At 39.4% G+C, this 16,667-nt stretch overlaps 1 protein-coding gene across 2 annotated transcripts in view; it reads right to left on the reverse strand.

The window, feature by feature from the left end:
* gpr158a (G protein-coupled receptor 158a) overlaps window positions 1-16,667 on the reverse strand; it is a 97,977-nt gene that overhangs the window by 46,680 nt on the left and 34,630 nt on the right. For both annotated transcript variants that reach the window (XM_022193899.2, XM_022193900.2), the window contains exons 3-4: window positions 5,285-5,387; window positions 67-293 (exon numbers count right to left, since the gene is read on the reverse strand). In XM_022193899.2, coding sequence (XP_022049591.2) covers window positions 67-293; window positions 5,285-5,387 — 330 coding nt within the window. The remainder of the gene's footprint in view (window positions 1-66; window positions 294-5,284; window positions 5,388-16,667) is intronic.

The raw sequence follows: 16,667 nt of genomic DNA on the forward strand, positions 1-16,667 counted from the left end.
ACTCCTGTAACAGCTCAATAGCATCCACAAACTGATCAAACGCCACAACGAGGCGCTTCTATGTACCTTATTCCTGCGAAAGTGGTATATGAGCACCATGCTGATGAAGACGATGAGGATGCAGAGGCACTGGAAGGAGAGGACGGCCATTCGAAGAGCTCCGTCTTCTCTTGCCACGCATGGAGTGTCGTCTTTGCAGTAAGCGCAGCCCTGCTGGCACGGCAGGCAGTCGCTGGAAGAACCTTCGTCTGCGTTGGGGCCGCTGTCTGCAGCTTTTCCCTTCCTGCCCATCCCTGTCAAACACAAGACGGATGAGTAAGGAAGGAGCTCCAATGTTTCAAATATTCAAAGACAGGAGAAATGCACCCAGTAATCTTTGTGTCACTGGTTGATCGGAGCATCACAGACTTCATCATTGTTGTGCTCCAGCAGAGTGATGGATAACAAAGAGAGGAGCTAATGTCAGCATTTCGGAAAACATACATCCACGCTCTCGTGTATCCAAAAAACCTGATTGTGATTAATGAAAACAGTTTAGCAGATAAGGAGAGAGTTGATGAAACAGATAAACACTTGAAATGAGCCTGTCCTCAAACCAAAAACGACCACATAGGTCGTCTGTACACGCCCGTATTACGACCCAGTGTTACGTTTTGACTATGCGACCTCTGGCGGTTGAGTAAATATCGACACTCTGGAGTCGCAGGTGAAACGTCATCATGAACAAACTTTTATCTAACACTATCCCTGTCCCTATCCCTAACCCTAACCTTAACCATAAGCCTAAAAACATGTTGGGAAAGTGAGAAAAAAGCCGTTTTGCGACGGAAAAGCCGTTTCGCGAATTAAATCCCGTAATGCGTTCGTTTTCCCCGTAGGGGCGCAAACGTTCATACGACCGCATAGGTCGTATTCCGGTGCATGGTGCAAACGACCGATGCGGTCGTATGAATTGGAGGACTTGTTGCTTGAAATTGTTAGCTAAAAGTGACTGACAACAAAAGAAAATACTGAAAAGTTTTGTTAAAGGAATGAATAAAAATTCACTAAAGTGATGAAAAACATTTGAAATTGTTTAGACAAAAAAAGGAATAAACATATACACTGTTTAAAAGTTAATGGCTAAGCAGTCTAGTAACTGAAAGAAATGAATTGTGAAAAACAGTTAATGAGAGACAATTAGTTAGATTAAATTAAAAAATTATGTCAAAAGTAGATTAGCTGGATGGCTGAAATTGTTAGAAATATATTTCAATAAACAGATATAGATATGGATTTATAAAATGCTAACTAAAATTAGCGGACAATAATAATATGCTAACAGAAATGGACAAATGGTTGCTTAAAGCAATGTATAAATGAAATCCTCCAGCTTCTGTTACTTACAGTAGTTGTACAAATGTAAGCTTGACCAAACAAAATACTACTTAAATAAAACCTACAGTATAATGATTAACCGCTTAGTTGTCAACTATTATGTTAGTCACCATTTGTGGCAATCGATTAATCAGTTTGAGTAGTTTTTCAAGAAAGAAAGTACATTCCAGCTTCAGAAATGTGAATATGTTCCAGTTTCTTTACTTTACAATGACAGTAAACTGAATATTGTTGGGTTGTGGCCAAATCTAGACATTTGAGGGCGTCATAATAGGCTTTGGGAAATACTAATCACTCACTTAATGCTAATAAAACCAATGATCTGGCTGAATAAATCTGGCTTTGATTGACAAAAAAGGTTTGGAACCAGTGCTTTGGGGCAGTAAACCCAATCTAAACGGTTACCTGTAGATGTGTAGTTCAGGTTTTAGTCAATTCGCATTTTGCACATCATGTTCCACGATTACAAAGAGCTTAGAAGCGGCAGCGGCGGGGTGATCATTTTAAGTTTCCTTGTTATTGAATTTTCCTCCAGATCCGTGGCGATGCTCATCCCTCTCTGACCTTACAAGGAGCCATCGACATTGTGTCAACACGAGAGAGACGGATCTATATGTGTGAACATGAAAAGTCAACACTGCTGCACCTTGTTCAGTCGCCAGCATATCATACAGGGCTGATGACTGAGGATCCCTGGTAGAAAGCACACAGAGATATGCCGGCACTTTGTTATTTTACCTCTGCAAGGACGGAGGACGGCGGCAGGGAGTCTGTAGAGAAGATCTGGGTGGGGAATATAAATGCATTCAGGAATTACCGCTGAGGTTGAAGCATAAGTTCTGCAAGAAGTGAGAAACTTGGTGATACAAAGCTAAAAAAAAAAAAAAACTCCCTCCCAGGGTAAACTAAGGTAAAAACCAAACAAAGCAAGTGGACCGGTTTATATAGAAATCCCTTGAGAGATGCCCATATGGTCGGATAGATAACGAATTTTTGGACTTATAGAGGTTTTATAGAGGCTTTATTGGAAGCAGCCATTGTCTCAGAGATTTGCAGGGATTTTGCCTTTAAAAAGAAACTGGCCTATTTTTCAAAGCTATGACTCTGCACATCATTGATCCCTTCAAAAGGACTACTTATCTCCGTAGCAATGAGTCACATCCTTTAGCTCCTCTCTCACTGGTTTCGTTGCTACTATGTTCTGAGTGGCAGTCGGTCGGAGAGGAAGCTCAGCTCCGGCAGCTTCTCCCTCGTATTTATATGCGAGATCCACGGTGGAAGATCACCGGGAGACAAAAGGAAAGTGAGTTGCACAGGCTTCCTCTGCAAAGGAGTGTCAAGGATGTCCCCTTGTGGATTAACAGGCTTGTTATTGGCCCCATGGTGGGCCAGACTGCAGCAGTATACGCCTCGCTAACAGGCTTGCTTTTCCTCTCCATTGTTGTGTTCCCACACACACACACACTGAGCTTTCATGCACACAAGAACATGCAAGTTTGTGTGCACCCCAGCAAAACAGACAGCACAGATATCCAGCGCTTTGACAGAAAAAGAGAGAAATATTGTGGAGGCTTTTGCTTTTCGGTGCATGAAGAAGAAGAAATTGTAGAGAGCACAGCAATAGGATGGAAGGAGAGGAAGAAAAACGGATGAGAAAAGAGGATAAAATTGAGACAGACACAGAAGAACACTGTGTATGAGGGTTGAGTGGGATGAGGTGGGAGTGGAAATGAAAGTATGGCGAGAGAAAGTGATGGAGGGCAGGTGAAAACCACTGGGGTTCTGTGTCTGCAAAAGCCTTTTTTAATTAACTCGCAGCAGACAGAATAAACTGGAGAAAGTAACTACCATTAAAAAGATATTTCCCATCTCGAGCCAGATTAGCCTCCCCAGGTACCGGGGCTACTTCAATTTCCAGACAGGGCAGATAGGGTTCCTGCAAATAGCTGACGGTCCTCGGGATAAAGTGCAACTTTTATGCAAAGTTAGAGTTAATAGGATGAGCTTAATGTCAAGTCATCTGCCGTATTTTGACCGAAAAAGAAGAGCTTAACAAACCTCCAAGCAATCTGCATTGTGATTTGATAAAGGTAGGCAGTAGAAATTGCATTTTGTTGCAAATATGGATACAAATGTGCAGCAGTAGCATCATATTAACAGGCAAAAAGTACTGTCAGGAGCTTGATTTTTCCCAGAATAGTATCAAATTGAAGCTCATATAATATACACACAACATGCATTCACATGAAGCCTTTCTGTCTACAACTTTTCTAACTCTTGGGTTTAATTTTTAGGCCATAAATTCCCTCTAAAAGGGCATTATTTCATTCTTTTTTTGATTCTGAGTGGCACATTTTTGCACTTTGTGGTGGGAGCTGAAAACAAGAGATAAATAAATGCTAAATGACCCGCTGTAAGTGATTATTATTTGTGTAAATAACAGTAAGAACTGCATACACAGCAAAAACTATTGAAACAAATGGTAAAGCTTTAAACTATGGAAGGTACAAAGCAAGACCAAAGAAGTCTGACAAAGCAATATTTCCAGTCTGACCTCTTTCTCGCTTTTTTTCCAGGACTTTTAGTCACATCTCGTGGACTTCAGTAGAGCTTAGTCAGTAGCAAAAGCTCCATAAAAAGCACCATTGCACCTTATTTCACAGCATACATCGTCAAAGCATAAGCACAAGGATAATTAATAACGTTAATAATGGCTAGGTTCCATTTAGGTGATTCAGATCGAAGGTTTTGGTGCAGTGGATTAAACTCCTTCCATGCTTAATGTCAGCTGTTCCATGTGTGCTTTCACTGTTGTTAGGACGAGTCAAAATGTCTGCCATAAAAAAAGGTTAATTTCCAAGGTCAAGGATGAACTTTTAGGCTAATTCCGACTGATTACCCCTAAAACGAATCTACAAACCACTTCCATTTCTGAGAGTTAATGTGATTAATCTGCTTTAAGGCACCAGAAAGCTTCAAATTCATATGTAAGTTCTCCAAGGTCGTTTTAGATTCAAAAATGGAAAATACCATTGCATATTTTTGTCACGTAGCAAGAATAAATGACAGCCATAAGGAACCATGCATTGTTTAGCATTTACTTTACGCCGCTCAACATAGCGCATGACTACAATACTTTAGAAAACCACAGCAATAAATAGACTATTTGTTTTGCATTTTTAGACTAATTTGGCAATTGCTGAAGACCTATTATGCTGCTCATGCTGTATAGAGACAGAAAAAAGACAAAGAAAAAGAAAGAGATTGGCATATTGGGTGCATCTTTGGAACTTTCCTTTGGACTTTGTTAGCCGACTATGATTTCCAAATGAGGAAAGGTTGAGTCAGTCATGCATTTTTCTGCCATTTTAAGTTAGTCTTTTAAAGCTATTATGAGCAATCTCATTATACAAAACATGGGTTTGGTTTCTTGTCTTTCTAAAATGGTTCAATATGTGAACCATCCATTTGGCTTGTCGCCTACAGCTTGCTAGGCTAATGTTTTTAGCATCTTATACCTTCGAAGTATCTCTAACCCTCTCTTAGATCGGCTCAAGATTTACGTATACAACCTCAAATGAATCAGAAAACAGGAAACTGCACTTAACATTTTTGTTCATTTAGCATCATTTGTTATTGTTGAACTTGTTCATGTCATTTTCAGCTGATTCATTTAGGTATTTCACGAACTTTCATGAACATTTGAAGCTCATTTTGAGTGCTTAAATTCTTCTAAAATATTGAAGAATGTGTTGAGTTGTTATCATGTGGATCAAAGGTCGAGAGAAGTAGAGGCCCACAGGTTGCTCGGATGTTGCGATCTAACAAAACAAACTATAGCCGACGTCTGAATACACATCAATGAGATCCAGATGCAGCGTTTTCATCATGATCCGACATAACTTACGTGTAAATCCATTCACAGCCACTCTGTTGGGGTGGTAGAATCCCTTCTTGCAGTGACACTTGTACTTGTCTAAGACGAATCCATGACCACGGATCGGCAAACACTGCGAAGAGAAGAACACACGCACATCAAACACACAGAGAAGACGACAACGGCTGCAACTTCAACTGGAATTTTCTCAAAAAGAGTCATTTAAAATCGACAACTTTAAAGCGTGTAATCTCACACTGATGAGACCCCAATATAAAAGCAATTAAAATCTGTCAATACTGAACCCAAAGTGAAGCCGGCGGATGAAATTCAGAGAACAGACTGCGGGATCAAATGTCTTGCGGGAGGGACATGGGTCTAATTATTTAAGTTGTGAGACTCCTCTCTCTGTCTAACTGTGCCTTCTCGCCACCCAATATTAAATTAGCAAAGCGTCTTCCATTTGATTGAAAGTCTGATAGGAAACAGACTGAGGGCTGCTGAGAAAAACACGAGGGGCGTCGGGGGGCATCCTTGGCAGACGTTGTGCGCTGTTTGCCAAATTACAAGATATAATTAATAGCTAAATTAAGAACAGACTTATTTGCCTGATTAGAGACTAACCATTAATTCTATTTCTTGTGGGACTGAGATTCCATCTTCTCCACATTTAGGTCATTCACACGAAGCTCTATATGTTTTTTTTTCCTTCTTCTCTCACTTCTCTGCCTCCAACCCCACAGCAGCTCTATTTTTCACACAAAATGTTTTTCTAAGCGGAGACGATAATGACTTATGAGTCGCAAGAAACGACGAGGGGCCCAGAATAGCAACGGTACTTCAGCTGACACTTGACACGCCATCAAGTGTTTGTGACCTGACGGAGAGATCTGGAGGCGAGGCCGGTGGCAGCGTCTAAATGAAGCACCAGTCACTGTGATGCGCTTCACGGCGGGCTGGACTGTGCACGTCTTAAGAGGCAGCTATTTCTGACTGTCTCTCAAGGTCCTTGCTGAGGTCTGAATGCATTTTTTCAGTCTGAGAGTCTGAGGCCCCTTCAGCCTTGAGAGGCCGGCCAGAAGCACAAGGTAATTACCAGGTTACCATTCAGCAGACAAGTTCCTCACATGAATTCGACTGGAAGAGACCGAAGCATTGTTTCAGCCGTGAAGGGATACTAAAAGGGTAAACCTGTGGACAGTGTTTGACATTTAAAACAACATGTTACCTCAACCTGAATGTAAATAGTTGCTAATGTCAGGATAGATTTATATTATTATATTAAACAGCTTCTTACACATCAACCTCTATAATTACAGGTTTTTAATAGCAGGTAAAAGATCCCAGACATCCTTTTTTTGTCTCTGATTTTAAAAATAACTGAAAATTGACTTTACTTTTGACTGAAATTAATCATTTTATATCAATATGCAACACTTTCTCACTAGCTATGTCGGTCCATATTGAAAAAAATGTATCAGCTTCCCACTAAATTGTAAGATGAAGATTATTTAAGCTCATTATTTTTAATTTCTTGCATCAATGTCACGTGACTCGCAATTTTTTTTCACTTTATTCATAAAAATAGCAACAAGGAGGTTGGACAGCCACAGAACTTTCATCCAGAAGACTCCACTTTGAGTTTTGCGTGGAATTTTCACATCCCGTTGGCTCTGTTTTTAGTCGCTTTTTGATTAAATTTCTGCCACAAAACCGCTTGGTTGAGTTTAGGCATCCAGAATACCAACTAATGTTTCAACAAAAATTCAGAGGTTGGGTTAAAACACACAAATGTTGACCACAAAACTCCTGCTGTTGTGAGTCAAACCTTATGAATAGACCTTAGAAATGTAGCTATCTCACAATTTACAGCCTTTTTCGGGGGAAAAGATTACATTTTGCGCTGCTGACCAACACAGCTACTGTACAGTTTATTGTGAGACTGAGCTCCATAGCCTTTTAGCATCTTTTGCCTCATTTACATTGGACTACTATTAGTGGAAAATACCATAATAATAGTGGACCTTATCTGTGGTTTTAATCCTGTGCAAATCCGCCATGTCTCCACCTCATATTATATACCATCACGTTTCACCAAACATAGATGTCCTGTGATAAAATTTGCCATCTTGGTGACCATTTTTAGCAAGGTTTTTTTGTTTGTCTCTACATCTTTCTTCTGCCTCTTTCCTGCTCAAGAACGATAGAGGCAACATTGACAATTCTAAATGAAAGTTTGGAGCATTTTGGGTGCAAATTCAAGAGGTTTGATAGAAACTCATTCACAGAAAGCTGAAATCCATCAAAACAGCTAAATCTTTAAGGATGATAAGATGGATGAAATGCTCAGCAGCCTGCAGAAAGGAACATTTTGCTGTCTTTCGGTTGGTTCCACAGTCATCATGTGGCAGCTTGCTAACATCACATCTGACGATTATGTAATTTCAATTAAAACACAGACTTCCTAAATTCTTTGCAAATATGCTGCACAAAACACAACGGTAGGAAAAATTCTAATCACTTTAAGATCACAGGTGACACTAGTGCCTTACAAATATGTCTTTAAACTCATTGCTTTTGTTTTTAAGGCCTCTGATTTTATGGGAGCAAGCAGCCGTTTCATTTAAAGAGCCAAAACTTCCCCGTAGAAGTCGGTGGAGACCAAATCAGAGCTAAAAGATGAACGACTTAAATTCATCGGCTCTCCAGAAACACGACTCGGAATGAGTGCTTATGCTGCTAAAAGTGTAAATGGGCTCTAACACACATATATCAGGCCATTCTTGTTCTTCTCAGTTCTCTGTGGATTAAAATGGATGAAGCAAAGCACCATGGGAACCACCGGGAGCTTTACAATAAACTTGTAAAAGCATATGCAAACAAGAACGCGGATACTCTGGAGAACAATGAGAAGAAATAGATCATGAAAAGCTTTGAAAGAACTTTCTTCAGCAGAATAAGAGCATAAACAAACTGAAGATTATTTTTTACTTTCTTTTGGTGTCATGCTTTTTAGGGTTATTCAGCTGTTTATGAATGAAACTAACTTCTTGTTTCAAAATAAATCTAATCTCTTTTTTGGCCTATTATTGGCTCTAAATGACAGCAAAAGGTAACTGGAAACACTCATTAACCAAACGAGATGTTTATCGTTTGGATTTCACCACTTAGTTTTCATTTGACCCACCCTGTGGCTGCACAGTCCCCCACATCGGAGTCTGTCGCTTCAATTTCAGGCTGCTGACTTGTGCATTCCTTCATAAAAACCCTCCTGGTGAAGCTTTAAATGAGGACCGCGGTGCAACATGAGTCAGGCAGCCGATTTCATCTCTGATTCCCCCAGCAGTCGTCTCCTCAGGACAGGTGGAGCGTGCTGCAGCTACTGCCTGCCACTGTTAATATTCCCACCTCACGGAGACAGTGGAAGAAACAGCCGGAGACAGGTGTGTGTGTGAGCATGCATACGGTTAGTGTATGTGACAGGGAGGGCCAGGAATAGTCCTGGAACTGCAGCCCACCGCTGCCTCCTGCGGTGACTGATGCAGGGCCTCAAACGTGGAGCGTGTTGAGCAGGAAAGCAGCCCACCTCCGGGCTACCTGCCACCAGCCACACGTGACCTCAGGCAGAAGCCAGAAGACATCAACGGGCCAGAAGATGCAGGTTTTTGGAACATGTTTGACTCCACAGAGGCTGAAGGAACTGAGACACCTGAGACAAATATCAGCTGCAATGTGAGGCTATAATAAGATTTCAGTTCCAAGATAAGATTCCCATAATTAAGATATATGCAAATATGTTCTTCAAAAGTTCCACTAATGTTTTCAGTGGGAACGTTTCCTTTTCGTTTCGAGAATGTTCTTTTTTCTCTTTAACCCTCGTGTTGTCCTGCGGTTTGAAAATGTGGAAAAAAAATAGATTTTCACAGTGTTGTCTTCAAAACATGAATAGATCTTGTTGGTAATGTTGACGGGACATTCTCGGCGTATTCCTCCTTTGATATCATTTAACACAGTGGAACATGATGGGAGCGTTTTATAGAATCTATATTGTGTGCTGTGGAAACCTGGACATTATTTACAATTTTGGCCTGTTTTTTTAAAGATTACTGCATAGATTAATACTTTTTTTTGACAATTTTACTCGAAATCATTTGTAATTTAACAAAACAGGAAAAATCTGTGTAAGCGGTAAAGCATGGGCGTCAAATACACTCCCCAAGCGTCGGTCTGTTTAGCGATGAATAAAAATAGAGCTGAACCAATTAGTCAGCTGGCAGATTATTTGCGACTATTTAGTCTTAATATGAAAAACCAATTATCAGACATTTTGCGGGTCCAGACTGGCTTAAGCATCTTTTGGATTTTGGTTCTATTTCCCCCATAAGAGGGATGTATTTTTAACTTTAGGGTGTTAATTATTTAAGGGAATAATCAGCAGATTCATCAATAATAAACAGCTGAAGCTTTGCTAAATATAATTTTCACAATCAATATAAAAGTCTAAATGACATACATAAAATACCAGCGTGGTGTATGTAGCATTATATTATTATCCTAATCTTTTCTGCTTATAAGACCACACACTGTTTTAGTGTTTCACAGCGAGCGTACATAGGCAGTGACCTACTTCTATATGCACGATATCTGCTCTGGTTGTACAGAACGAGTCAGGCTGCTGCGCTGTTCTGTCCATGATGAGGTGGACTGTATCGCCAGAGAGCGCAAATCACATCAAATTGCTGACAATTAATTAGGTCCACAGTATATGATGGAGAAAAATGAGCTCTGCTACACAGAATCTGTTGGTCCAGATTGCATTTGGCATGTATACGGGAAACAAACTGTTTACCCGAGCTGACGGTTATATAATATTACCTGTCAGGTGGAAAATAAAACAGTGTCTATTACAGCGCTGTCAGTGCATCACCTGCAGAGATAAGCAAATAGGAGCCACCTCATTTATTCTTCATGACAGTCACATGCACTCGTTCCATCCAGAACCCCCCAGGTCGCCCCACCAGCGTCGTTGTTTACGTCCCAGCTGTCAATCACGCTCACGTTGACACGCTAATTGCCATGGTGACATGTGTGTGACCGCGAGCAGGGGCCTTTTTATCGGAGTGCGTCACGCCAGCGTGGTCTGTCTGCAACACGACGCTCAGAACGGGCCTCAGAAATAGACACGACACACGGTTTCTCACGTCAGTGCCGTTTGCAACATGAAACACATTTTAATTATTAACGCAGTCGGATTTGTAATTCTTAATTTTGAATTAGGAGGAAGCAGAACTCCCACATGTAAATAACATGCTTCCGTAACTGCGCTGACAACAAGGTGCTATTTTTGATCTCTGTTAATAAATCTATTAATTCAAACTAAAAAAAAAAAAAGAAAAAAAATTCAGTCTCATATAACAACAAAAAAAGTCTTATAAGCCCTCTGTGGTATTGACGACAATGACTGTTTAGATTTTTTACTCAATCTAGTTGACATTGTAGGTTTACTCAACAGAACTTAATAAATGAACAGTCAGTAAAAGCCTGATGTTTTTTTACATATTCATAAATTGTTCATAAATGTATTATTTTAGCTGTTTTTTTTATGTTTGAGGTGATTTAATATAGGCATTTTTAATGACTTGTGAAGTTAAATATCCAAACATGGGATGCCTGCCATATTACATTCTAATTTTGTCATTTTTTTTGTATTATTGCCTGATTTTTGCACATTTCTTGCAAGTTTTCAATAAAAACGCACCAATCAAATGGGCTAATTAAATTTTTATGCATTGCTTTTCACAACAAAAGTCATTTATTCCACTATTATAGTAAACTAATTGATATCAAGCCATTTTTAAGTAATTTTCTTGTAAATTGACTCGATTGTTCATATACCATGAAACATTTTTCGACTTTTCTTTTGCTTTCTGTGTGCCACCACTAACAAGAAAAAGTAAAAGTCATCTCTTGAGAGGCTGAGAGGTTATATTTTGAAAGGAGCTCATTTTAAGCAGCATTTTGTGCCTTTACTGTAACTGTATGTACCACTGCAGCCCGCAAATGCACTCACCCTCTACATTTACTTCCTCTAGACATCAAACGCAGCAGTTCTCCTCCATCACCTCTCTGTGACATGAAGCGGGGGAATAAAAACCAACTGCAAGCGCAGCAGTAATTGATGCAGAGGCCAGGCGTCTTCCACCTGACCAGGAAACCAGGAACTAGCTTAATTCCGCCGCCTAATTAGCGCCTTACGCCGACTCTTCCTCGCTTTGAAAAGAGCCCACGCTCTTCCAGTCCAACACAGCGCCTAATCAAGCGCTAATAGGCCTCAGTAGATATTTGCAATGATCCTACAGAGTGCAACATAAACCCTGAAGAAAGCTTATCATCCAATAATTACAGATTGAACTATAGAATAGACAGAAATGGAGATAGGAGGAAGAGGAGGCCAATTTATCCTGTGCATACAGTTTGTTTGCACATGTGTGAGAATGCAGCTCGAAATCATGCTGTAAGTTTGTGTATGTTCAGAGGAAGAGAAGCACAGAAGCCGTACATGGTCTGATAAACACTGAAAGCTGTCATTATTTTCATGAGCCGAATGAGATCCAGGAAATAAAATGAATGCATGCAAAGAGTGGCTTTTTATAGAGGTTACTATTCTGCAAGTGCAAAAGAAAAAAAGGTGATGTTGGAGGAGATTTGTCAAGTCTGAGAGGATAACCTTTGTGAAATCTCCAGGGTTGGCATCGGAAACTATGAATTTTAATAAAAAAGTGCGGTTTTAGTTGTAAAATAGGAGGTGTGGGGTTTTGAGAAACTACCAGGAATGAAACATCTGATAGAAAGCGATAAAAAGATGAAGATTTAACGCTATAAGTTGGTCATTTCTCTAGCAAGTCCTACAGCCTAAAGTCAGGTTTGAGCCTAGAACATTACACATTGTATGTTATTTTTATATTGTACTTTTAGCATAAAAAATCTGATGATACACAAAAAATCTGTTAATGCTATCTGATATGAGAATGAATTGAAGAAAAACTTCAGTCACCACTGTTGATCTCATTCATTAATTAGAAGAGAAGAGGAGCTAAAAGCAAACTTTTCATTTATGAAAACCCAAAAATGGTGCAATCATTGACCCAAATAATGGAACCTAAAACTATTTTTACAGCTCCGTTGATTAAAAAGTGCTGCAGTTTGTCAGAAACCAAAGAAAAAAAGAGGTTCAACAGCTTATTGCACAACATAACTTTAGACTTGCTGAAGGAATTCCTTCACAGATAGATTACAACTGGGCTGGAAACATATTGTGCACATTCAGAACACATAAAGGCAGTTGAGGGGGTTTTCTGAGCCAGAATACAGCTTTAAAACATATGTTTATATATATTTTCTGTTCAAAAGAATACTATATTTTCAGAATCATCAAAGATGTACAAATGTAACAGCCAGGTACAGTTACATGATGAAAACACAATAAAAATCCCACTAACGTGGAAAAATAAAGCACCATAGGTTCACAAATCCTATAATATGCAAACATTTACACCTAAAATGATATAAAGAAAGATGCAGGAGTGAACTATTTACATTGATGGTGAGCATAATCAGTCAGTGTGCAGTAAAATCAAGTCTCTGTTACCTTATTTGACAGAAATCCATGCATTTTTTGTGTTATTTTTGACCATTTTATGAACAAAAACACCTAATATGCGCGAGTAAAGGACGAGCCAATTAGCAAAACTTGGTTAAACATCAGTAGTTTTTGTAGAAAAACTGCAATATGAAGGGGAAATGGCAATAAAATCTAAAGTATAATACAATAAAGTCTTGTATTAAGTAAATAAAGCAACCGAACACTGGCATTTAATTGAGCATCATTGAGAAGAACCACACTTATAGCTGGTTCTAGAGTTATTTAACACTTAATGTTGAAAAGAGCCATAAGTTAGACTGTGAACTTTAGTTATTACAGTTTATATGCAGCTCTGTGTGCTTGAGAAACAGTGAATTAGACAGAAAGGGCAAACGGAGGGAGCGATTTGACGTCAAAATTTCTGCTCCAGGCTGGAATCGTACTTTTTTAGGCTCTCAGAGCAAAGACGGGGCTAAGCAAGTTGCTCTTGAATTTCAGGATCGTGCATTCCTCCAACTCGGAAGGAAAAAAGAAAACACACACACACACACATATATATAAAGCCTCCACAGAGCGCTGATGACTGTGGTGGCTGTGTGCTCAGAGGGACAGCTAGACAGCACAGCCAGGCCTTTAAACGAGGTCAACTAGCGGGAGTTAGCCGGAGCGGAGCTGCAGAGGACAGCGGGGGCCTCGCTTTGGGTGCCGTCCAAAGACCAAAGCCTAAACACCAGCGAGATAAACACTCCGGCCTGAAGGGAGCGTAGCACTGCCATCGAGCTGCAACGACTAAACACACACAACTGCTCAGTGCACACAACAGACGCCGCCGGGATGCTGCTTTCACAACCGCAGCTTATGCAAGTGTCGAAGTGAAATGGCCACGCACATATTTATCCCATGCAATGCACAGTCCTGCAAATACATACACCACGTGTGCACACAAAAGCACAATTATGCACCAAAAAAAGAAATAACAAGCACTGGAAAAGAGCACCAGGGGGACTTTAAAGCAGCCTTAAGGGCATATAACGTCATTTTTTGTCCACTCATCCTACACTTTTGCTCTCCTCATGCAGCTGCAGCTCCCTTACTCGCAATCAAACTCCAAATTTGCAGCTTCAAGGTGATTTAAGCTTTGGAAGGAGACACATTTTCTTGTTTTACAGAGCCCATGTAAGTATAAGGAGTGCCACTTTATGTTTCAAGTTTTAAATTGGATTTTTGATCTGCACTGACGTGTTCCCAAATCCCAGAATTCGCTGCCAGTCTGACACATTTCAGTCAACTGTTGTTATCTTCACTGGTGCAAACTGGAGAAAACTGTCAGCAAACTGGCTGTGAAGTGATGTGGAAGCGTTCTGGATGTGAAAAGTAAAATTCACCTGCCTTACAGTACGATTAGCTTGTTGCATGAGCCTCTATTTTTTTAAACAATTTACCGTTGCTTTACAGATTTTTTTCTGTTTTGGTAAACTGGCTGTAAAACTCCACATTTTTCCTTTTTTTAAAAAATTAAAACACCAAAAAATACAATTATTTCACAGACATTTAGCAATACTTGCAAGACAAATTATGTATATTGAAGATTAAGAAGTTTAAATTGTTCCTTTTTTGTTAAATACAGATAATAATTCCCAGTAAAACTACTAATTTACATGTTCATTTATTTTTTCACAAAACTACATAATGTGTTCTTTTACTAATTTCATCAGAAAATACACTGTTTTTTTGCATTTAAAACACCTAAAAATATCATTATTGAACAGAGTTTTTTGTTAAATAAAAACAAAAAAATCTGGAAGGAATAAATTGTTAATTTCTAAATAAAAAAATAAATAAAAGGTCAAAATTTTTGACAATGTAAACATCAAAAGTATTTTTATTAAATTTACCTTATTAAGCCAAACCATTAAAAATGGCAATTTCTTGTAGTGTTTATGCAAAAAAAAAAAAAAAAGATGTTATTGACATAGATTTGCTGTTATTTGAAAGAAAAATAACTGAAATTTGACAGATTTTCCCTGTTTTGTTAAATAACTGATAATATACAGTAAAATCAAAAAAGTATCAATTTACAAGTATAAATAATGCCAAAATTGTAAATAACATTCACATCAAAAACATGTGTTTTTACAGTTTTTTTCTTACACAATGTGTGACTATAAAATGACAGTTTAACTCTTTTTAAATCAGGTAAAATCTAATTATTTTACAGATGTTTGCCATTATTTTCACCTTTGTATTCCATACTTTTTTACAGTGTATCTGACTAGCTTTACATTAAAATTGGCAATGTTTAAGAGGAAAAGGCTGCTACTCATTGAAGACATCCACAGGAAAATGATGCTTACTGTCCTCCAGTAAGTGTTCAAACCTGTGCAGCCGTTTCTCAGGGTCATTTAGAAGAATCCACCCTGGAGCAGGCACCTTTTTCTTTCAGAAACAGGGTAGGGAACTCGGATATCTAAAGAACCTCTGACTAAAACGGCTGCACTTTCATACAGAAAAGCCCCAGATGAGGGGTCGGGGGAATCACCTCTTCCAGGATGAATCCCTGTGGAGGTTTTCCTTTGCCCCTGGGAAGACACCCTATAGCTGACCCAGAACACACTGGAGGGATCGTATATCCCCGTTGGTCTGGGAATGCCTCAGGATCTCCCCAAAGGAGCAGCGGATGTGTGCTGCAATTGCATGAATCCAGATAAGTGATGGATGGATGCTCTAAAACCTCTCGTGGTGGCAGTTTTTTTTTACAGATTCAAATAAATCTCCTTGTAAGACCTGAAGTGAACTGAAGGCAGCAAGCAGTTCTAATTCCATTCTATCTTTTTGTCTGTCTCTGCCTATTTCTTTTCCCATTTCTCTCCCTTGTGAGCATGCAGCTGCTCTCGTTCCACATCCACTCTCGCGGGTCCCTAGACAAATGTTTTACCTCCACATCCAACTCTTTTCTCATCCTCTCCGGGCCGACTGTTTGCTTTCTGCCTCGGTTTACGGTGAGCTGCTCGGGCTGCAGAGCGGATGCAAGTCGTCGCCCGGGGGCCAAGTGTGTTCAAGTCTTCAAAGTGTTTCCATGTAAATTCAGAGCTCCAGCATTATCCACAGAGCCAATTAGTGGGACGGCGGTGAAGGAAGGCAGAGATGAAGCCAGAAGTGTCCTGTGATCTCTCGGCCAGCGGTCCTCTGCACTGATGTTTCCTGCACCTCTGGAGCATCTTATTTCTGTCCAGTTTTTCCTTACAAGCGGTTTCATTTATCCTTACATGTCAGCATAACTCCTCTTACATTCTGGGGGTTATTTTTGATTGAAACACCAATGAGGCATATTTTTCCCCACATAAAATACAGAAACTCCACTGATTTAACACTACAAAGTTTGTTTAAAGGTTTTGGGTAGTAAATCGCAAATTTAAGTTGTGAAAAGCTTTTTTGTGGATCTAGAACCGTGGAAAATCTGACAATATGTATTCGCCCTCTTAGCCTCAAAGTGGCTAGCAGGTTTAAAAGTCATGTTGTTGTTTTGTTTTTTAAATGCCAACATCACGCCTTTTATCACAGCCAGAAACTGTAAAAACAGAGAAATTTGTCGAATTTTGGACTTTGTAGTGGTCATTGAATGTGTTATGTATGATATGGGATTCTATCTAGAAAAATAATCAAATTCATGCTTAAATTGGGATATTCAGATAAAATCAATTTACTTTTCAATGTAAAGCTGATCAGATACACTGTAAAAAAAAATTCTGTAAAAAAGCATGGAATACATTT

This window comes from Acanthochromis polyacanthus, chromosome 20, assembly GCF_021347895.1.
Source record: "Acanthochromis polyacanthus isolate Apoly-LR-REF ecotype Palm Island chromosome 20, KAUST_Apoly_ChrSc, whole genome shotgun sequence".
Taxonomy (NCBI): Eukaryota; Metazoa; Chordata; class Actinopteri; family Pomacentridae; genus Acanthochromis; species Acanthochromis polyacanthus.